General features: G+C 38.1%; 1 protein-coding gene across 2 annotated transcripts in view; it reads left to right on the plus strand.

Moving 5' to 3' along the window:
• ppm1h.L (protein phosphatase, Mg2+/Mn2+ dependent 1H L homeolog) overlaps positions 1-24,415 on the plus strand; it is a 96,851-nt gene that overhangs the window by 46,712 nt on the left and 25,724 nt on the right. For both annotated transcript variants that reach the window (XM_041586282.1, XM_018252367.2), the window contains exons 6-8: positions 12,045-12,163; positions 22,097-22,160; positions 23,322-23,429. In XM_041586282.1, the coding sequence (XP_041442216.1) occupies positions 12,045-12,163; positions 22,097-22,160; positions 23,322-23,429 (291 nt within the window). The remainder of the gene's footprint in view (positions 1-12,044; positions 12,164-22,096; positions 22,161-23,321; positions 23,430-24,415) is intronic.

Raw genomic sequence — 24,415 nt, forward strand, 5'->3', positions numbered from 1 at the left:
AGATTGTGGACCTTGTAGTTGTTTTTTACACAGAAATCCTTGTTTAGTTCATAAAGTATTAGTATGAGAGCTTATTGAACATTCTTCATTGTGAATGTTGGTTATACTAAAGGGGGACTATGCTATAAATTATGACAATATGTCATAATTTACTCCACTGTCAACAAAAAAGATAACTTTATTTCCCAGGAACATCTGAGCACTGGGGTGCTTGCTGAACAAAGATTTTTAGTGAAGCAGTATTCAGTTGTATGTAATGAAATCAAACGTGTAAAACTGGCTGTTCAAAAATGTGGGTACCCTTGTAATTTTACTAATTTGAATGCATGTATCTGCTCAAAACTGATTACTGGCAACACAAAATTGGCTAGATTAGCTCATTAAGCCTTGAAGTTCATAGGCAGGTGTGTCCAATCATGAGAAAAGATATTTTAGGTGGCCAATTGCAAGTTGTGCTTCTGTTTGACTTTCCTCCGAAGAGAAGATCCTTAAAGCAACTCAAAGCAACTCTCAAAAGAGCTGAAAACAAAGGTTGTTTAGTATTATGTTTTGGGGGGAGTCTACAAAAATCTATCTCAGAGGTTTAAACTGTCAGTTTCAACTGTAAGAAATGTAATCAGGAAATGGAAGGCCACAGGCACTGTTACTGTAAAACCCAGGTCTGGCAGGCCAAGAAAAATACAGGAGCGGCATATAAAGAGGATTGTGAGAATGGTTACAGACAACCCAAAGATCACCTCCAAAAACCTGCAAGAAAATCTTGCCGCAGATGGTGTATCTGTACATCGTTCTACAATTCAGCGCAATTTGCACAAAGAACATCTGTATGGCAGGGTGATGAGAAAGAAGCCCTTTCTGCACTCACGCCACAAACAGAGTCGTTTATTGTATGAAAAAGATCATTTAGACAAGCCACAGTCATTTTGGAACAAAGTGCTTTGGACTGATGAGACTAAAATTGAGTTATTTGGTCATAACAAAAAGCGATTTGCATGACGGAAGAAGAAAACCGCATTCCAAGAATAACACCTGCTACCTACTGTCAAATTTGGTGGAGACTCCATCATGCTGTGGGGCTGTGTGGCCAGTTCAGGGACTGGGGCCCTTGTTAAAGCCAAGGGTCGGATGAATTCAACCCAAAATCAACAAATTCTTCAGGATAATGTTAACGCATCAGTCACAAAGTTGAAGTTACGCAGGGGTTGGGTATTCCAACAAGACAATGACCCTTAACATACTTCAAAATCTACAAAGGCATTTATGCAGCGGGAGAAGTACAATATTCTGGAATGGCCGTCACAGTCCCCCAACTTGAATATTATCGAAAATCTATGGGATGATTTGAAGCAGGCTGTCCATGCTCGGCAGCCATCAAATTTAACTGAACTAGAGAGGTTTTGTATGGACAAATGGTCAAAAATACCTCCATCCAGAATCCAGACACCTCATCAAAGGCTATAGGAGGCATCTAGAGGCTATTACATTTGCAAAAGGAGGCTCAACTAAGTATCGATGTAATATCTCTGTTGGGGTGCCCAAATGTATGCACCTGCACTAACTAGACCCCTAAGGGCCCTGATACATAAAATTTAAAACTGGCCCCCCCCCCACGCATTGGGCTGGAATACAGCATTACAGGGTTGAGAGAGCAAGTAGTAGGGCGAGGATTAGCGTATCAGGCGTTCGGTCAGCTCCAGTCTATGCTCTGTAAAGAGGGACTTGGTGAGAGGACCATCTCAGAGGCACCATCTCTCCCTACTATACCTGCTATCCCATAGTCACACTCCCTTCCCAGAGACTATTATCCACTGTTACTATAGGCAACATCTCTCCCTACTATACCTGCTATCCCACAGTCACACTCCCTTCCCAGAGACTATTATGCCACTGTTACTATAGGCACCATCTCTCCCTACTATACCTGCTATCCCACAGTCACACTCCCTTCCCAGAGACTATTATCCACTGTTACTATAGGCAACATCTCTCCCTACTATACCTGCTATCCCACAGTCACACTCCCTTCCCAGAGACTATTATGCCACTGTTACTATAGGCACCATCTCTCCCTACTATACCTGCTATCCCACAGTCACAGTCCCTTCCCAGAGACTATTATCCCCACTGTTATTATAGGCACCCTATTGGTGAAGTAGATGCAGGCACTCACGAAAATGCAGTCATTGTTGCCTGAGTGCAGTTCCACATAATGATAGGTGTAAATATGCCGAAGTAGCTGCAGTACAGTACAGCTTTTCTTCTACTACTCAACACTGACACTTCACCCTGAAGAAGAACACTTGAGTATAGCGTGTGCGGACGCCAAAGGCATTGCATTATGTATATATATATGTATATATATGTATGTATATATATATAAGTTGCAGGTAAAACTTAGTCCCTTTGTAAAATGTATAATTAAGCAATTGAATTCTTAATGAATCAGATGAAAATTAAGCGTAGGACTGGCCAGATATGGGATGACTTTGACGTAGTTGGCCAGCTTAAATATATTGCAATATATGGACAAACAATCCCTGTGTTGTTTAAAGGGTAAGGCATTTTTCAGTAGCAGTATGCACAAAATGTCTCTGTCTTAAATATATTGATAATGGGTTGAGTGCAGAGGACCTCTTGTAGTTGACTATATGAAAAAATACCATTTAAAAAACATGCACAGGGCAGCAATAAAATGGTTAAAAATCTGTTTATAGCAAATATTAAACAGTTTAGTTGTCCTTCAGGATGTGGGTCAAAATACCAGACATATTTTTAATAACAGTTGAGGATTTTACTATTCTGCCTCTACTTGGTTAGCATGTTAAATGATTAGCGAAAAAAAGGATATGGTTAGAATAAAAGAGATTTATTTTTAACCAATTCATATTTACAAGAGCTCTTAATACAGTAATCTGTGTGATATTTGGCAATATCCTGGATTCCTCTGAGAAAAAAACATTGACACAAAGAACTTGCCCAGAAAACAAACCCTTACTTGGAAATTAAGATTTCAGCACAATCTAGAAAATTGCATCATCTCAGTTGTCCAGGGTCCAAATCAATTGGTTCTTTTCAGCTAAATACGCATGACTAAGCCAAATGTAAGTCTTGTAAAAGTTTTAGAATTCAGCTGAATCCTGGACTTGGCATATGCTAATAAAAGCTTAAAATGCTAAAATAGAAGTGGGTTCATCTTCATTTGTATAACTTGTCAATTTGAAAATTGTCAAATGGGGTTAGAGTTGTGACCTATCGTTCATTTACTGAGCGGTAATGATGGCTGCAGATTCCCTGTTATACTCCCAACTGAAGAAATGTAATTGAATTGAAAGCTTACCCATAGATTTTTTCAGTGTGCTTTAGTTTTTATACACCATTAGGCAAACAATGCATTTTCTTTGCCAGTGGAAATAGCTAATAGTGGCAAATTCTTTAGTGGTGCTGTCCCAAATTAGGAAGACATCATCAACAAAGCCTCAAAAACTATGCTGGCTGCTAAATGGAAGTACTTATAATTTGTTTAAAAAGTGTACTTTCATTTATTGCAATAAATAGGTGTTATGGTTGTACCCATAGTACAGCCCATAGCCATAGTATTGTTCCAGAAACACAAAAAAAAATCTGTCAAGGCATTTTTCTAAAATATCACACACAACACACAAAACTGTTTTCATTTACAGACAAATATTTCTGCTCAATGTCTAAAGAACAGAGTAATAACTGTGTATTTGAAGGAGGGTTGAAAGGAAACTTCTTAAAAAAATAATTTAAACAATCCAGTGTTTTATGTCTACAGAAGTCCGGCATTGGAAACAAAGGCTGTTTTGACCAGTGATGTTGCCCATTAGTAACCAATTAGCAATTAGATTTCAACAGTCTCCTACAACATAGAAACAAAAGCAACAATCCAATTGATAAACTCCACTCACACGGTAGAGACTGCTCCAACCCACAGCCCCAAACTGTTCCCACATAGCCGAGTGCTCTGTCCGCAGCGTCCCCACTGCCAATATATATATCACAGAACCAACAAAGGACGGCACTCCGGTTAAAAGGCAGGTCCTGTATACCTGCAGGATTCTGCAATAAACCTGCCTTTTAACCGGAGTGCCGTCCTTTGTTGGTTCTGCAATCCAATTGGTTATGATTGTGATGTTTTTCTCCACTGTTTTACACAGCATGATAGGCCCCTAAATGTAATATCAACATGTGCATAAATAAATCTCATCCATTACCCAAAGAGTTCAAAACAATGCTGAGTCTCTAGCAGAAAGATTGGCAGCAGTTTCTACCCCTTCTGTCACTTTATGTTGAGTTCTCTGAGCTTTTGACACTCTTTTCCCTTCTAATTTTCATTTTGCACTATGCAGTTTCCTTGTGTATGTTTGATCAACAGCATAATCATACTTAATCATATCTTAATTTGCATTAGTTGATGCACAGCCATGGTCCATGCGCTCCTTTAACCTACTAGTCATTCTGAAAGCTAGTCTGTGTTAGACTGGCTTATTTTATGTGGTGTCCACAGGTATTAGGAGATGATAAAGAAGTAACAAGAGAATTGTCTTCTAATGTCCCAGACAATGTCATATTGATATAAACGTTGCTATATGATTCAACAATAACATTGTAATCTGGATCCCTTGCAGATCCATATTCTGTGATGCAAATGAAACGGAGTGTCGCCAGGGTTTAGCTACACATGTGCAACTGCATCCACGAACTGGGAGTTCTTATTTAGTCTGACATATGGGCCATGGACTAGCTATCAATGATTTTTCAGTAAAACAGGTTAGCTATATACTATTCTTCAAGAACAGGCAAATGTGATAAGCCATTAGGCTAGCAGTGGTAACATTCCTGAGGCTTTAACATGTATCCTGCTCTCTGTTACTGCTGACATCTTGCAGGCACATTCTGTGGTATCATGTGGTTGATATATAGAGCAAACACATTTTACATGAATGCATGAATGTAAAAAATTGCAGTTTTATCAGATAATCTTTTATACTACCATAGACCATTCACAACACAATCAATATCTATCCATCGTACCTGCCTATGAAATGTATTCTATACTGCTGCACACATAATACAGAAAGTTCATTTTAAGCCAAACTACCCCTGAATGAAAAATATCAGCTGTGTTAAAGTTTTTGTTAATGGAATTGCAGTATTTGTTCCTTTCTGCACTGCTTCATCTGACACACACAACTACAATGCTTTACATTTACAAATAATCACCCAAAAAGATTAAAGAATATTTCAAAGATGTCTAAAATGGCATTTCTATCAGTATGGAAGTTGCGTAAAGCGGCACGCACTCCTGCAACACAATAGATGTAAAAATTTAAATCTATATTCCAAGGTTAAAAGAAAACATAAAGATTTAAATTTTTACATCTGTTGTGTTGCAGGAGTGCGTGCCTCTTTACACAACTTCCTTGTATTCACCCCAAGCTACGGGTTGGGGGCGCTGCACCTGGGCCACCCCTCATCATCGGTGAGTGTGAGCATCTTAATATATTGACAGAACCATTTAGTTTGAATTCACCAGTTTAAATGCTGCACCCTTAAGATATGGACTTGGGGCTTTGCACCCAGGTCAGCCTGATTATTGGGTGAGCCTTTGATTGTTTGGTTTTTAATTGCCACATTAGAAGATTTATTTGCTCGATAGAGCCGCGAGTTTTTTGCCATTTCTATCAGTATGAATAACATTTTGGAGATACGTTTCCTTTAAACCTAAATTGATAGTAGGAATCCAATGGAAATATATTCTAGTTCCTGTGTAGGTCATCTTTCACAGCATTGGATATTGGACAAAATGCATAAAAAAATGAGAGTGCTACCCTAAATTAATATATTTGTATGGAAATTTGTGTCTTGAAGATCATCTAAATGGATTGACTTTCCCTAGTTATGTTATCTACTACCTTTAATTATGAGAACAAAACAATAATAACTAGTGTGTTGCAAAAATACCTCTTCCACCATATTATACCAGCATATGTCTCCACTAAACATGCAACTGGGCTAGATTAAGGAAATCCCGGGGCCCCAAAAGGGCGTCCGTGAACATTGGTTCACCTGTGCGTCCGCAAGGTACACACTCGCCGAACAAGGTTCCTGATAACGTGGACGTTAGTTGTTTTCAGATAGATCACCAGAAATAAAGACTTTTTCCAATCACTTTCTATTTTCTACGTATCACTGTTTTTCTAATATTGAAGTATAAAGTGTAATTTTTCACCTTCTAAAGCAGCTCTAGGAGGGGGGGTCGCCGACCATGTGAACTGTTCTAAATTGATACGTTTAGTTGATACATTTCTTATCTTTGTCCCTGCTGAGCAGAATCTCTGGGTTTCATTACAGGCAGCTGTTAGAATTGATACAATAGTTGCTAATACTCAAGAGATGCTTCTCAGAAATGTATCAATTAAATGTTGCAAAATTGTAACACTTTAAAGTATGCGCCTGAATTACTGAGCTGTCAGACTGAAACACCAGAGACAGGGACATTAAACTTTAAACTTAGATTTTGGAAAAACAGTAAAAAAATAAATAATGGAAAGTGACAAAAAGTCTTTATTTCTGGGGAACAATCTGAAAACAACTGAACTTAAAAAAGTGTTTGGAAGATGAACAACCCCTTTAATGTCTTATAATTGGCTGTAAATGTCCCCAAAGAGTTTACAAGCTAACTGGCACAAGACAGAAGTAGTGATAGTTATTTTTTGCTGGATTCCTTTTCCCTATCTTTTTTTACCCAAATCTGAAGCACGATTTAGATTCATCTCTTCACATGTAAAATATTCATATCTCTACAACATCTCCCTAACAGATAAGGCTGAAAATAATGGTGTGACCTTTTCCATTGCCTGAGTATCCTTCAATTCTTTAATGTACAGAGGAAGATCTTATTGCTCGCCTCATTTTGTATAGATGGAAGAATTGCATGCATAATGTTGCCTCTAAGTATTTTTCATTTTCGTTTGATATATTTCTAGGCATATAGCTTTGCATGTGGCAAATTATTTGAAATGGGTGACAGCTGTGTTTTTTTTTTTTTTTTACCCTGAAACCTTTACTGTTGCTTATCCAGCTCTGTACATCCGATGGCAATTATGCAATCTCAAGTTCAAGGGAGAGAGACAGAGGAGAATGGAGGGATAAAAACAAAACTATGTTGATACTAACAATCTGTTCCACAGTAACCCTATCACAGCCATACAGCAGAAGCTGAGCTGGCCACACACACACAAAGTTTGGTCAGTGACCGAACTGTACAATGACCTTTGCGGGTATTGTCCATAATAATAATGGTAATATCTGGTTTGCCATCCAAAACAGAAAACAGATGACTGAATGCAACAAATATATATCAGGTCACGTGCTGATCCTAATATAAATGAGCCGCATGCTTTCCACTGGATCAGTGCCTTGCGACAATTAACACGTCCATCCATTGAACGATTAAGCATGTGTGTAACAAGAATTTGTGTGATTTCAAACCCGTTTTCATAGATGCTGAAGGGTGTATCAGTGAAAGGGTGGCCAGTATGTTGATGTCAAATCTATTATACTTAATGTTTGATCTGCCTGTACATATGGAAAATCCTTAGTTGGGGGTAAAGATATCTGGAAACCAGTGGCGTCCGACTTTTAGGAAAGATTTTTCAACCTATCGTGCTGATATTGTTGAGATTCAGCTTCTATCATATTAATGGTGTACCAAATGTTGAAAACAAGCTTCAAAAACAACCTTAGATGTGGGTCTGGATTTTCTAAATCTGTTTGTTCACCAGAAACTACAGGCTTACATTTTAATTTGTAGGACCTACATAGAGCTCTCTTATGAGTTAGGAGAATGAGCAATCCGTAACATTTAATTTTGACTGAAAAGGGAATTAGTTTTTCATGTATGTATGTATTATCTCTAAATTCATTTAATGAATGTACTGTCTAAATGCATGTATTGTATACTATGCCTTGGGGCTGAGCAAGTAGGGGGAAAAAAGTTTAGTGCCTGTTCCCAAACAAAGTAGCAAACCAGCTCCCCCAGTGATTGAAGAAGGTTAGTTACACAATGAAGCAATGTGAACTGGACAAAAAGTATTTTCGATAGCAACAAAGAGGTTCTTCTGTCATATCTGTCAAGCTTACAGATTAGAGCTCAATGCTGTCATCCATTTTCTATTGATTCCTATGGAATTTTTATTTATCAATGGGTAAAGGTAGTTCACTATTTGATAAATATGCTTCTAAAAATTCCATAGGAATGAATAGAATGTGGGTGAGTTTTTCTGTGGTGAACTCTAATCCCACATTTGTTACATCTGCCCTTTAGCATTTTGTAATGTTTACGCAGGAGAAATAACAGCCTCCCATGTTCATGCAAAGATGTGACCTGATGCAGAGAATTAATCATATGCTGTGTTTCATAAGACTTAGGGGCCGATTCACTAACTTCGAGTGAAGCATTCGAAGGTAAAAAACTTCGAATTTCGAAGTTTTTTTTGGGCTACTTCGACTACGACTTCGAATCGAAGGATTCGTATTAAAAATCGTTCGACTATTCGACCATTCGATAGTCGAAGTACTGTCTCTTTAAAAAATACTTCGACCCCCTAGTTCGGCAGATAAAAGCTACCAAAGTCAATGTTAGCCTATGGGGAAGGTCCCCATAGGCTTGCCTAACTTTTTTTGATCGAAGGATATTCCTTAGATCGTTGGATTAAAATCCTTCGAATCCTTCGATTCGAAGGATTTTATCGTTCGATAGAAGGAATTATCCTTAGATCTAACTATCTGCGCTAAATCTTTCGACTTCGATATTCGAAGTCGAAGGATTTTAATTCCTAGTCGAATATCGAGGGTTAATTAACCCTCGAAATTCGACCCTTAGTGAATCGGCCCCTAGGTGTATGTGAAGGAAGCTCCACTAATACATTCAAATACCTATTTGCAAAGATTAAAAAAAACAAAAAAAACATGGTTTATATGACTGCCTCTACTTTATGCCCGATGGTGGAATTTTATTCCCTGCTACTGTATATGTTAATACATGTGTGTCAATAAAAACTCAAGAGATATGATTTTTATTACCAGCTGTGTGTTAGGTTTGTGACTCGTGTAAAACTGCTTAAACCCAAAGACGTGAGAGCGAACCAAGATGAAAGGACTTGTACTAGGGTCCTTCTGCAGCTCTGTACCATAGAATCATGATGAATATGATGAATACAGCAATAAATAGCTGGTTATTGCATTGGGCCATCTCTGGCTTAGAGAGTAACAATGGTGGAAAAGGCTGTGCCAAGCTCTTAAGCCTTTCCTGCCTTCATGGAAATGTGCCTGTATTATAAATGTACCCAAAGCAGGCTAGTGGGCAGCACAATTTTTAGGCACAAAGTAGATTTCTTTTCAAACAGCCACGTTTTTGCTCTTATAGAAAAGCCGTGGGTAGTTCACCTATAACTAGGCAAAATGCTCTCTGCTGAGCAGGAATTTACCTCCCACAGAGATTTTCGCATCTCACGCATTCCTTTCCTTCAAACAATTATTGCAAATGTGTTAACATTTCAGCCCCATAAATTATGCGGAGGAGTTGAACTGCATTCTATAAAGAAATGTTGTGTTCTCTCAGCAAAATGGCACACATGGCATTGCTATTTTAATTAAACCTATACCCTTTATGACCTTAATCACTGTGATAGTGCATTTTATACAAAAACAGCTACATTCCTATACAATTTGTAAATTTCCAGATATCACTTTTTTTAATTTAAGTATAGCAGGGGGGAAAGAGAAATGTAAATGACAGTTGTTATAATAAAAGGCAAAATAGCGCATTTGCATGTCATATTTACAGGTAATAAAATAGCGCATTTGCATGTCATATTTACAGGTAATAAAATGTTGTAGGAAGTGGTTTAAAATGAAGGTAAATTCTTAAAATAAAGTTATTTTATTTTAACTATATATATATATATATATATATATATATATATATATATATATATATATATATATATATATATATATATTATAATATACAAATATATGCAAGTATAAGATGGAGATGTTTGGTGAAGAAAAATATATTCATAATAGATCATACATCCCCAATGATAGAAGGGATATAAAGTCTTTAGACATAAGCACACACAAACTCTATTTTCTTTGTAATGTTATGTTTCTTACTTTAATGCGATGCTTCACTTTTTTTAAAGGCCTTTTTGGCAATGCCCTTTCCTTCAGCACAGTAGATAGCTGTGTTATAAAACATTACCAGTGTTTGCTAGCAGGCTCCCTTGCTTGGATCACTCCCTCCTTGGCTTAGGTTTCCTTATGCAACTATATTACATTTTGCAAAAGGGAACGTAAGCAACGCCAGGGAGAAGCACACGTAATGTAATCATGCAGGACTTGGGAAATGATACAATGGACATGCCATTTTTAGATGGACACTATTCTGTGCTGATCAGCAGCTCAAAGTTATTATTGATATTATTAACATGTATTTTTAATACCTTTTTTCCAGCCCTAGCCTGATAAAAGTGGTTACTGCAGTATTGTCGGTTTATTCAGGATCATTTATATCCCTATTAACACATATTTGCAATGAAGCCTACTCAGAAAGTGGTGATCACATAAGAGTACTAAACTGCCTGTGTATGGATTATGATTGGCTGTAATTCTTCTTATTTGGGAAATATCACTGACTGCAATGCAGTTCATTTGTATGTAAATCAGTACTAATTGCATAAAGAGGTTTATTCTTTTAGCACAACAGTCCTAAAGCGCAAAGGTTACGATATGCCAACAGTTTCATGATTTATTTATATAAGTTTGAGTATTCTCCTGCCACTTTCTTTGTGTTGTCAATGCATTTGTTCTTGGTTCGGTGATAGTCACAATATAATATGTGTGAAAGCAGAGACACAGTGGGAACACCTCACTAAACTTGCAATCAGCATTTGATATGGACATTTAAAGGAGGATCTGTTACCCAAACATAAAAAGCTGTATAATAAAAGTCCTCTTAAAATTAAACATGAAACTCAAATTCTTTTTTTTTTTTTTTATTAGAACATCTCTACCTGTTATATGCAGTACTTGTTTAAAACTTTCAGCTGTCAATCATATAGGGCCTAGGGCATAGAGGAGGGGCAGGCAATTACTTACATTTTCCATTCTGCACTTACTAGATGTCACTGCACTTTGCACGTTCCCCCTCCCTCCTCATCATGTAACTGTGTAGCCAGTGCTTGGGCTTCAGCATCAGGTGCCTCATTCTGGTGCATAATCAAGATTTTGGCATGATCTATAGCTTGACTTAATAATAATGTCCACAAAATGGCTGCTGCCTGTTTCAAGTGATTGTGAATTCCAAGACTAAAGGGTTTATATAGTGTAAGTAAAGTTTATGCTAAACTAACATAAAATATTATTTGAAATTAGTTCTTAGGATGACAAGTCGCTTTTAAATGGCATTCAGATGAAAACTCTGGCAAATTGATACCTGTGAGAAACCCAAAATGTGGCAGACATTATAAGTCCTTTCAAAGCATGCTTAAGCTTTGTATATGCTTGAGATTCTATTTTACTTTTTTTTTTTGTACTAAACAGGCTGGGAAAACTATTTGTGTGCTGTACTTGGTAGACTATTACAGTTTGCTATAAAAGGAAACAATTATAAGTATCCGATGCAAAAAAAAATTTGGTTATCTTGTTTTGGTGTCCAGAAATCCAATTTTAGTAATGTATGTGTTTTGTTTATCAGTGAGCTGCACTATAGAATCATGGGAGCAATATACACCTGTCTCCAGTGTCATTCCAATTGATAGACCAGTTCTGGAAATATAGGAGCAAAGAAAGACTCCATTTATAATTATCTTCTGCTTATTGCTTGTGCATGAGACACTGGCAGCACTTGAGAGGTTATAATTATAAAACAAGCCATACTCTTTATACTGGATAACAGATCCTATACCTGTAACTCTTCTGTGTAACTAGAATTTTTCTTTGCCCTTTTATTGCAGGCCTATCTACAGCCCCATCTATTAGGAAACGAGTTTACACATTTAGAATTTCCAAGACGTGTACAGAGAAAAGAGGTGGGAAAAATGATGCTGTACAGGGACTTCAACATGACCGGCTGGTAAGATTACACAATTTAGGTTTTAAAATAATTTAAAAATAAAAATGCTCTTGAAGCAAAGCTAAATGGTTTAAGTATTAAATGGTACACAATTTTTTGGGGGAAAGCCAAGTTTTTCATTACAGTGTTTCAAATGTTTTTCAGGTTTATTTCATGTGTGTGTTCTGTGTTTACCTATTTTCTTTTTTATGTGTTGTGATTGTTTACTCTTTAATATCATGCTGTGGCTTCTGGAGACTATCATGCTGTGGCATTCTGGCTGCTGTCTCACGTTTGACGGATAAATGCGACGGTATAGAAGACATTTCAGTATCACTTTACAAAAACATCTACCCTGTTCTCTTAGAAAAAAAAGTGCATATTCCTTTTTGGTTGAAATCATTTAACTTTTTCCTGGAAATAAGTAATTGAATATTGTATTGTACTGAGTTAAACAAAAATGTAAACACTATAGTTAAGCTTTTTCTTTTCTTCTTAAAACTGGTGGGTCATCAAGTTTGTGCTTTCCTCCTGACACAGAACAGCTGTAGATCTAATGACAATACTATTACAATTCAATTATTTTGGCAACATATGTTGTACCAGATAATTGCAAGATAATCAGACCTCTTAACTATGGCCTGATTTGTCCATATATTACTACAGCAGTGCCAAGAATATGCTGCTTTTCATGCATAGATATGTTGCTAGCAAAGTATATTTTGTAAGGATGCATCTAAATAAGGATATTAGTATGCAAGAGTATATTTTACTTCCACAATCCCTTTGTTGTGAGTTTGGAGTACGGCCAAGCTGCTAAGCACCAGGGACTTATTTTACTTTACTAGCTGGGAGGGTCTTTCAATCTTTGAGGATGTGATTAAAAGAAACTCGATTTTAAATCCATCTTAGACATTGAAGAATGACCTGTGCGTTTACAGCTCCTCTTGAAAAGAGAAAAAATGTGATTATTAATCTGTGAGTTTGAAACAAACCAAGGGAGATAAAATAATAATTAGCTAGTTTTAGTTGGCAGCATGCAAGTCCTTTATTTCCCTTTTTAAGGTCTGTTGTGCTTTTCAGTGTCTTTTCTCTGCTTTAAATGGAATGGTTAACAGATGGAGAAATGAGGATTCTCTGTGCAACCCAAGTCTGTTATGTAGTAATAATTGATTAAATTAAGGGATGAAGACTTAAAAAGGTCAGTGAATAAATTAACCTCAAAGGACACACTTCATTAGACTTAGTGTTAAACATATATCTGTAGCTATATTCATTAGCTTTTAACAGTTTACATATTGGAGATTTTCTTTAAAACCACCATTTCAACTTCGGAGTCTGACAACTCGGTCCTGAGTCTCCTTCTCTAATGTAGCTCACTGCTCTGTGGACTCCCCCTCTAAAAACTGACCCCACGCCAATTCATCATCCATTCCACAAGTGCTGCCCCCTCTCTGCCAGTTCCTGCACTGGCTGCCTATCATGTACACAATTCAATTTAGGATTCTTGTACTCACCTACAAAATGTTTACCAGCGTAGCACTACTATACATAACCACTCTAATAAAAAATAACCACCCCCAGAAGTCACATTTGGTCTGCACATGACCTCCTTTTCTCCACGTCACTTTTTACTTCCTCTCACTCCCACATCCAGGACTTTTCACATGCTGCACCCATCCTTTGGCATGTGGGACGCTCATAGGCAATTTCCTGTCTTCTAACAGTCACCAGAGGCATATTTCAGTGCTGCCCTAGGCAGAATTATAATTCTATGTTTTTATTGTACGCTTATCACCCTGCTAAATCATCTAAAGTAATTTCAACTGCCATGTTGCTTGCTATACTTGTTTCTCCTTTAGTCTCTAGCAGTGGGCAGAAACAGCCAAGTATAAGTGTATCCCGTTCCTTGATCTGCCCTTTCTGCATTTAGAAGTGACCCATTAACTTTTTTTCAGATCATTGACTTGTCACCTTTGCTGTCTCACAATCTCCTCCTTTATCTAATCCTCTGTCAACTGTCCTGATTTGGAACTCTCTGTCTATCATATCCTGGGAACTGATGATGCAAGTCATTAGCTGTACTGTGAATGCATGCAGCTAGCGCAACCTGTAGTGCGCATGCTTTGATCTGAATGTAGGGGGAGCAGAAGGTGATGAATTACAGATAGGCCATCTCCCATAGACTCCATTTTATCCAAATAATCCAAATTTTTAAAACTGATTTTCTTTTTCTCTGTAATTATAAAGCAATACATTGTACTTGATCCAAACTAAAGGTGGCCATTGAGATTTTTAAAAGATCAGATCCTGATCGTGAGACCACGATCTTCTCAGAACGATCGTACAAATTTACCATCAACTAAAAATACCAATTTGCCAGGAAAACAAAGGGGAGCTGCCTGCTTGGCCCTGCAAACATAGATAGATTGCACTGGGGCCGACAAAGATTTTTTGACCTGGCCGATCAATTTCCTGACAGATGACGGCCGAAAAATCGTAAGATGTACGATCGTTTGAATCCCACTAACCGCACGATAATTTCGAAGGATTGGTCGGGCTTCCTTAAAATCGGTCGTTCGGCAAGAAGAATCGTCGCGTCTATGGGGAGCTTAAGATATAATTAATCCTTATTGGAAACAAAACCAGCCTATTAGGCTTATTTAATCTTTACTGGATTTTCTAGTAAACTTAAGGTATGAAGATCCAAATTATGGATCTTATCTGGAAATCCCCAGGTCCCGAGCATTCTGGATAACAGGTCCCATAACTGTACTATTAGGATAATGGCAGATAAAGAGATTTGTTGGCAGCAGGTAACAAATCTCCTGAACATGTCTTCTCCTTGCCTAACCTTTGGATTGCCGCAAGTAATACATATTACTTGCAAAGTTGTGGCTTAATCGTGGGAAGATGTAAAAGAAGGCTATTTTCCATGATTAAGCTGGATCACCACGAATAATGGTTATGGTGGAGCAAAATAGAAGAAAGGCCTCATGCGATTGTGGAAGCAGGTGAAGGGGTTAATTAATTAGAGGGCAGGTGCTTTTGGTAGGGGACCATTGGTTGCAAGTGCTAAGGTCAGGGGGTATAAATACTAGAGTCCAGTGGGTTCACTTTCTCCTGGAACCTGCGTCGTATGGAACATGCTCCCACCCCTAATGTTACAGTTTTTTTTAAAAGTGTTTTGTATTTTATTGTAGCTGTTGTTTAGTAAATGTCACCCAATCTGGGTGGATGGTTTTGATTGTAATGGTTGCTCCTCAGCTTTATGGCAAGGAGACATGGTACGTGGTTAAGATAGAGAGGTTTCATTATTGTGAATTAATGGTTGAATGTTACTGTATGTTTTAACCCCAAAATAAAGAACAGTGACCTTTCTGCCATACTCTAGTGTTCATCTGTTTATTTCTTGTGTATATGCTGGTATTGGAGTGCCTCTTACAATTCCACGTATTTTATTTGCAATGATCCACAAATTAGGCAAGGGGAAGGTATTTTTCAGGAGAATTTTTGCATTTACTGTGGGCAGGTTCACCATCAGGGTGGCACAGGGGATACGTTTGTACAGGGCCTAAAAGGGGGCCAGCTGTGCTGCATTTTTCGAATTAGCCCCCCTTGACTGCGCCATAGTGAACCACCGACGCGCCAAAAACCCGAAGCGCCAAAGACCCAAAGCACCGAAGACCCAAAGCGACAAAGACCCGAAGTTAAAATCCTGAAGCCGCAAAAAGTCCTGAAGCAGCGAAAAAGTCCTGAAGCCTCAAAAAAGTCCAGAAGCCGCAAAAAAGTCCAGAAACCACAAAAGGACCTGAAGCAACAAAAGGACCTGAAGGAAACCAAAGAAGCTGTCATTGCCGAGGACAAGGAAGAAGAACCTAAGGTACAGCAAGTTCCACGGAACACCAATGTGTTTTTTTCATTTTATTAAACCCCTGGCCACCAATGTATTCTATTAATACTCTATAAGCCCCTTGCCACCAATGTTTTGTTTTTTTTAAAATTCGATGGTGCCCCTGGCTACCAATGTTTTTTTTTTTCTAAGGAGTTACCTACCAATTTATTTGGGGTGTATTATATCCATTTAGTATCTTTGATTATTCTTCTGACCTCAGCCTCCAAATTTGATTTGTAAGCTGTAGGAGCCAGGAAGGCAGCTCTGTAAATATTATTTTTTCTAGCATCACATTTATTAACTGAATCTTCACTTGCTCTCTCTCTCTCTTTAAACAGGATTCCTTTTTTCATTATAATCTATGCATACGTCTGCTGTGTTGGCCACCATGAATACAAATGTGCTGTACTATGAGATAGACAAAGCACCTCCAACATATCTTCTAACAGGCAGTGTTTTAAGAAAATCTATGCCATGGATAAATTGCTACATGAAAAAAACATGGATTAATGTATTGGATTGGGAAGATTAGATATGCCAATTGATTCTCCTCTTCCATTAATCTGACTGATGCAGTTGCAAGGGTATATCAAGATTGCCATTGCCTAGCAACCTCCGATAGCATTCTAATTAGAAAGCTATTGTTCTCTGGAAGATCCTGCAGGAACACGTGCATTGACTTGCAAATGCCTGCACACGCCTCCTTTATACTGCTAGTATGACGAATAATTTGTTTTATTCATTTTTATGATATGAAATAAAAATTTAAAAATAAAAAAAAACATTGACTTTTTTTTTAAGAGGAAAACTGCAGGAAATAAACTAAAATTATTTCTGACACTGCCAGGTCATTCTAACTGCTGGCTGGCCAAATTTGCTGCAAATTTTGCTAACTATTGAGGAACAAAGCTTTTTTAACAGCAAAGTGAACATATCATAGGGAACCTTATAAAGCCTGACTGACCAGTGACCTTGCACATGGCCTTGTAGTCTTGGTTGATCAGATTATTCAGACAGTCACAACAAAATCTGATCAATGCAGATTGTGGTAATAATAAAAACAAAATGTTAACTTGTGCTTACACAGTGGTTATGCAATTTTGGCCAACAATAATTGGCCCTTTTGTGGTCATCTTAAAGGGGTTGTTCAGCTTTCAACACTTTTTTTCTGTTTAGTTCATTTTAGTTCACCAAAAATAGACGTTTTCCAATTACTTATTTTCTGTGTGATCGTTTTTCTATTACCGTATATACTCGTGTATAAGCCGACCCGTGTATAAGCCGAGGTACCTAATTTACCTAAGAAAACTGGAAAAATTTATTGACTCGTGTATAAGCCTAGGGGCCCCATGTCAGATTTCAAAATGTGGATTCTGACACCGCTGTGAAATTACTGTTCTGCCATCCTCAGGAGATAATATTCATTTTTCTTCCCAAATGACTTATCTTCCAGTGATATGGCTACGCCTAACCCAGTCCGTTTAGGAACTCCGGCTGTCACGTGCTCCCAGGGTAGAACAACCAGACATTTGGACTGTTGTAGAGAACTTAAAGTTCAGGGGCTGCTGCCCTGAAAATATGAGGTTTTGAATATCTGGTCCGGGCACTGAACAGACGAAATTTAAAAATAGATTATTCTTTTAATAAGCATTTGAGCTCGGCTACTCATGCATGTGCTGGGTAGGTAAAAGAAAAAAGGTACCGTACCGACTGTCGCGATCGCCGCCCGGAGCAGGTCCAGGAACGTGGCAGCCATGGGCGCCGCCACTTTGGGAGCGACGCCGGCAGGGAAGGACGCGCCGCCCGGAGCTCCTGGACCTGCTCCGGGCGGCGATCGTGACAGTCAGTCACAGACAGTCCTGATGCGCTATGGGAGAGGGAGGTGTGTGGAGGGATTGGCTACGGTATGTGCAGGGATTTAGCTGACCCGCGTATAAGCCGAGGTCGAGTTTTTCAGCACATTTTGGGTGCTGAAAAACTCGGCTTATACGCGAGTATATACGGTATTAAAGTATAAAGTCTCTAAAGCAGCTCTTTAAGAGGTCACCGACTTTCTAAACTGTTCTAAATGAATACATTAGTTGATACATTTCTTATCTCTGTCCCTGCTGGACAGAATCGCTGGGTTTCATTAAAGGCAGCTGTTAGAATTGATACAATAGTTGCTTATACTCCAGAGATGCTGCTCAGAAATGTATCAACTAAGTGTTGCAAAAACAGCTCAGAATCTGCACCTGAATTACTGAGCTGCCAGACTGAAATACCAGAGACAGGAACCTTAAACTTTAAAAATGATAAAAAAAATGGAAAGCATTTGAAAAAAGTATTTATTTCTGCAGAACAATCTGAAAATAATTCAACTGCAAAAGTGTTTGGAAGGAGAACAACCCCTTTAAAGACAACTAACTAAAGCGTTGACTATATAATTGATTCAATCTTAATTCTGTCTATCTGTCTTTCCTGTAACATCTTTAAATTCATTTTATTCATGATGCAGATATTCCAAAGACAATTTGAAAATGTTGGGGATTTTTGAACTATCTAGCATTTTGTTAAGCAGCTCTTTATCTTGGAATTTCAGAAGCCATTTAGTTGCTGTACCCTAGTAACCTAGTGGTTTGAATGAGAAACTGGAGTATGAATTGGAGAGGGAACCCATTTAGCTTTTTATTCAGCAGTTTTCCAGTTTGCAACTTCGGCAATCTGGTTCCTAAGTCCAAGTTACCATCCAGAGACTGGAATTAAAAGTAGCAATAACTAAGACATTTGAAGGCATACAGAGCATTTGTTTTTTTTTAGATGGAGTCAGTGAAAGCTGGAAAGAGTCAAATAATTCAAAACCCATTAAAAAAGAAATAATGAATTAGCCATTCTGTAATATAGTAAAAGTTAACTTAAAGGTGAACCACCCATTTAAAGGCATTGATGTTTCAGCTTGCAGCACCTCTCCCGCAGCACCATTACAGCTTAACAAATATTCACTTTATGAAGGCCTTGTGCTGCTGAGCCAGCTGTCGAATGTTTTGATTAAGGGTCTCCCAATAGATGCATAGTTCCCCATGGCATTTGCTTTCGATTTTAAACCCATGCTGACAGACAGAGGGAAACATCTCCTTCCTTAGGTCATCACAGCTTTCTAAGTCCCATGATATTGGGTGCTGTGACCAATCTGACATGGACCCTATGTACAGACAGAGTCAGGTTGCTGATATGACCCAATGTCTTACTTTTATAGGACTTTGAAAGCAGTGCTGACCTGGAGGGAGCAAAACTTTAAAATCTACAGCAGGCACCAAGACAACTATGGTGTCAATTGTCAATGTCTGCCTATTCATTTATGCCCAGAACAGCACAGCAGATCTGAATTACAGCTACTGAGCCAAAAGCCTGAGGTTAGCAGTTGAAAATGGTAAAAAAAAAATCTAAATTTAATGTAAATTGCAAATGTGCTCAGGAGCTTCCTTTTTGGTTTTAGAGCCTCTATAATATAATATAATTCACTGCAGTGCCTTGTAATTGTGATGTTAATTGTTTTCTACCTGGATTTAAATTTCAAGGCTTATTTCATAATTAGAATAAGTTTACATTGCCCCTGGTGATCATTAAGCCAAGGTATGTTAATTCTGTAGCGTCTTGTCTGTAAGTGTTTAGTTCATATGTATGGAAATATATCCCCTGAGCACAATTAAAGCAGTCATTGATATCTGCTTTATTCTTCACATAGGCAAAGGTCTTTATAGCAAAGAGAATTGTAAGTTTTGAACTGAACCAGTAATGCCAAGGACAAATTGTATAATGTCCTTTGTTAATTGTAATGTAATGAGCAGGTCTGTGGGTGAGGACTGGACATAATTGTCACAAAAAGGTCATATGAATTGATTGCTCAGCACTAGATTTTAAGTAGCTACTTATTCCACTTTTATCATATTGCAGTAGTGCGGAACAACAATGTTTTTTCTATAACACAGACAAACACCATCTCACTATCCTATAGCAGCTTCTCAAAGCTGTGCCCAAGAATTATGGCTACCTAAAGCTAGCTGCTCACCCACCATCACCCTACCCCAACCGTCCGCATTCCCTGGTTGTGTGCACGGCACGTGTCTATGCTGTCTACCACTAGTTCTGCCCTAAAGCCAATTTTATATCTACTTTCAGGAAAGGTAGTAGAAAGACCACAAACTGAGGGTTTTCCTAGAGTTGACCTTTGTAGGTTGTTACCTTCTGTCCAGAACCCTGCTTTACCCCACTGTGACAGAAAAATAATCATAATTCTTTAGAGTGCACTGTTCTGAAGGGCAAAAAGTTCACATTTTTCTCAAAATAAAATGTGCAGATCTGCATTGTGTTGTGCCTATATTGTATTGGGGTGGACATAGCTCAGTTTTTTTCCCTTGGCTCATTTGCAAAGCATTATTAATAAACCACTGTTTTAAAGAAACACTGATAATGTAAAATGGGAAGCCTTCCCCAAGTAGTGAATGTTCCTAGCGGTTAGCAGTGTATATAGATTAGGATTTCAACTGTATTTTTTCAGATTTATATCAGTGGCGTAGCTACAGAGGAAGCAGACCCCACAGTTGCAGGGGTGCCCGGACTGTGGGGTCTGTTTCCTCTATAGCTAATAAGAAAACCCCCATCCTCCCCAGCCGCTCTCTTACCAGCGAGAAAGGGGACGCAAGTCGAGGTGGGGATGGAGGCGGGACATGGGCGGGAGGATGGGGATCAGAGTGTGCTGGGCCCCTCTGAATGCTTTTTTGCAGGGGGGCCCGGCACACTCTAGTGACGCCACTGATTTAGATTGTAATATAGACTTTAGAGTCCACTTTTTATTATATATTACAGTTATGGGATCTGTCATACGTAAACCCGTTATGCAGAAAGCTTCGAATCACAGCAAACTGGAAAATGAGGTTCAATGTTGATAAATGCAAGGTTATGCACTTTGGCAAAAATAATATAAATGCAAGTTATACACTAAATGGCAGTGTGTTGGGAGTTTCCTTAAATTAGAAGGATCTAGGGGTCTTTGTAAATAACAAGTTGTCTAATTCTGGGCAGTGTTATTCTGTGGCTACTAAAGCAAATAAAGTTCTGACTTGCATAAAAAAGGGCATTAACTCAAGGGATGAAAACATAATTATGCCTCTTTATAGGTCCCTGGTGAGGCCTCATCTGGAGTATGCAGTGCAGTTTTGGACTCCAGTCCTTAAGAGGGATATAAATGAGCTGGAGAGAGTGAGAGACGTGCAACTAAATTGGTTAGAGGGATGGGAGACTTAAATTATGAGGGTAGACTGTCAAGGTTGGGGTTGTTTTCTCTGGAAAAAAGGCGCTTGCGAGGGGACATGATTACACTTTACAAGTACATTAGAGGACATCATAGACAAATGGCAGGGGACCTTTTTACCCATAAAGTGGATCACCGTACCAGAGGCCACCCCTTTAGACTAGAAGAAAAGAACTTTCATTTGAAGCAACGTAGGGGGTTCTTCACAGTCAGGACAGTGAGGTTGTGGAATGCACTGCCAGGTGATGTTGTGATGGCTGATTCAGTTAATGCCTTTAAGAATGGCTTGGATGATTTTTTGGACAGACATAATATCAAAGGCTATTGTGATACTAAGCTCTATAGTTAGTATAGGTATGGGTATATAGAATTTAATTAAAAGTAGGGAGGGGTGTATGTATGGATGCTGGGTTTTCATTTGGAGGGGTTGAACTTGATGGACTTTGTCTTTTTTCAACCCAATATAACTATGTAACTATGTAACATGAGTGCCATCTTCCATTTTAATCAAATAGTTAGAAATTTTCTCTGTAATAATAAAACAGTACCTTGTACTTGATCCCAGCTAAATTATTAATTCCTAATTATTCCTTATTGGAATGATTACATGTTTCTATATGTTAGTAGATTTAAGGTAAGTAGCGCTTAAAGAATACTGGAGTAGGGTCCCTTTAAGCTAGTATACCGACACTGAATCTGGGTTTTAAATATAGTTTATGGTTATTGCGCTTATTGTGTATAATTTACTAAGTGTTGTTTTCCCTTGTAGGGCATATAAAACCATTGAAGAAGATGATTTAAAATTCCCCCTGATATACGGAGAGGGCAAAAAGGTATGTTTAACTCATTTACAGAAGTTACTGTCACTTTTCGAGTGGATTCTGATTTAATGTCTGATATAGTAAATCACTGTGCACAAAATGGCATAATAAATGCATATCTGAGTATTTGTGCAAGCAATAACACAAACTCAGAGAATGAACTTAGTTCTATATAGATTCAGTTGGTAGTTAATGTGTCACCAATGGTTTTTCACTGTTGCCCTTTCTGTAATAACCTTTTATGTGTTTATTTTAACTGAAAACTTTGGCCCTTGTTAGCTCCAGAAGGGAAAGGGTATGCAGAAGTCCCAAGAGATATTTACTTTATATCAATATAGTACGCCATAGGGCAGCACATTTCCCAATTTCCAAAATGTGGAGCAGAATTATAGCAGTTTTTGCTGACTGGGTCCAGCAGAAAGAAATGCCTAAATGCCTTTGCCCATAATGTGTACTGTAAGGGTCATTTAAGCTGATGCACAAAAATGGATACAATGGAGAGTGAATTGTAATGCAATTCAGTAAGTGACTTGCATCCAAACATGCACCTGCACTTCTACATGGTTGTCAATGCATTCTGCCTCTTCTGATATATAGCCCTTTGACAATGGGGGCCCTTGAGTTATCTCCACCTTGGGACTGGCCATTTCTCAAGGGTTCCCACAGCAGGTTGCTTCAATAGGTAAGCCAGATTTGTACCCTGTTAATTGCACGGAACTCACCCTAAAATGCTACATGAAATTTGCATCTAATTTCCTCTATTTTGTCCATTTTAAAGCATCAGGTGCAGTTGTAGTGGGCATGAGTTCATATGCAGCTGCAATTATTAAAAAAAAAAACTATTATGGGTAAAAAACATGACGATTTGCATCCAGAATTGCACTTTCATTCATAAATGACTCCTTATATGTTAAGAGAAAATTAACTGGGCAGTAGCAGGACCAGGCACATCGAATAGTTCATGCTCCCTGTGCGAGCACAGATGGAGCAATTAGCTCACTGTAAGTGACCATTTAAAGTTTTATTTTATTTGTATCTATTTATTTTTAAGATTGTATATTCAAGCACAATCCTGAAAGTATTTTTATGATGAAAAATGTGTTGTAATGTGACTATAATAAATATGTCGAATATTTATATGTGTATAGATATAATTTCTTATTGTTCACCCAGGCTCGTGTTATGGCTACAATTGGTGTAACGAGAGGGCTTGGGGACCATGACTTGAAAGTTCATGACTCGAATATTTATATTAAACCTTTCCTATCCTCAGTCCCGGAGGTAAGTTAAATGGAATCACTAAAAGCAAATTCCTTCTTTCATTCACCACATTTTTGGTTGCAACATGATCGCCAATCTCCATGATTAAAATTCCATTTCTTTAATTCCCTTGAATGAAACCAGTGTTTCATTTAAACCATAATATTGCTCAGAGAAGGTGTTGGATTCTTTCCTCTGTTGTCATTTATTACTCATCTCACCTTTTAGACGCACGTTGTCAGGGCCATTTTTCTTTGTACGTTGGATTGAGCCCTCCACCTTATTCACGCATTCCATAGAAAGCTTTTAAATTGTAATGATTGTGGGTCGGACATAGAAGAGTTGAATTCGGCATCTAGGAGATGAGATCCTTGTATCCCAGCAATTTTGACATATCCAGTTTCTATTTAGCAATCAAAGACCTTGCATCTATCCATAAAGTTACTCTCCTTGTGCTGGACTCAGTATAGTGTAGGTCCCTACAGGCTTTAGCAATACTTGTAGCACCTAGTAAAAATCTAAACCATGTGTGCAATAGTTTTTAGTAGGGAACATATGGCAGTTACCATGGGGCTTCCTTGTGCAGCACTTTGACTATTTTATTAAACAAAATTTTATTATAATCTGCTTCCCCTTTCAAAGGGTAGGGATGGGGCAGAAGTTTGGACGTGTCTGAATTATATAACCCCCCTCCCCCAAACAATAGGGCCACAGTGTTGGCCAGAACCATCCTCTAGCCCTGCTTATAAAAGATTATTTTCTTTTTGTAAAGATTTTACTTTAAAAACATGATCTAAAGAAAACATGAAACACAATGAAGGCATTGAATATGGAGTTCAGTGGACCCTGTGAAACAAAATAAGCAAAGGCTGATATTATACATGCATACAGTGGGAGAGCAATTTTATAAAAACACAAAATGATTTATGGTGTAGATTCAATTCTGAGGCTGTTGTTTTGTGGTTTCTTTCTAAGTATCTGTTTCTGCCAGCAAATTTCCACTTCTG

The sequence above is a fragment of the Xenopus laevis genome, chromosome 3L (genome assembly GCF_017654675.1).
Source record: "Xenopus laevis strain J_2021 chromosome 3L, Xenopus_laevis_v10.1, whole genome shotgun sequence".
In the NCBI taxonomy this organism is placed as follows: Eukaryota; Metazoa; Chordata; class Amphibia; order Anura; family Pipidae; genus Xenopus; species Xenopus laevis.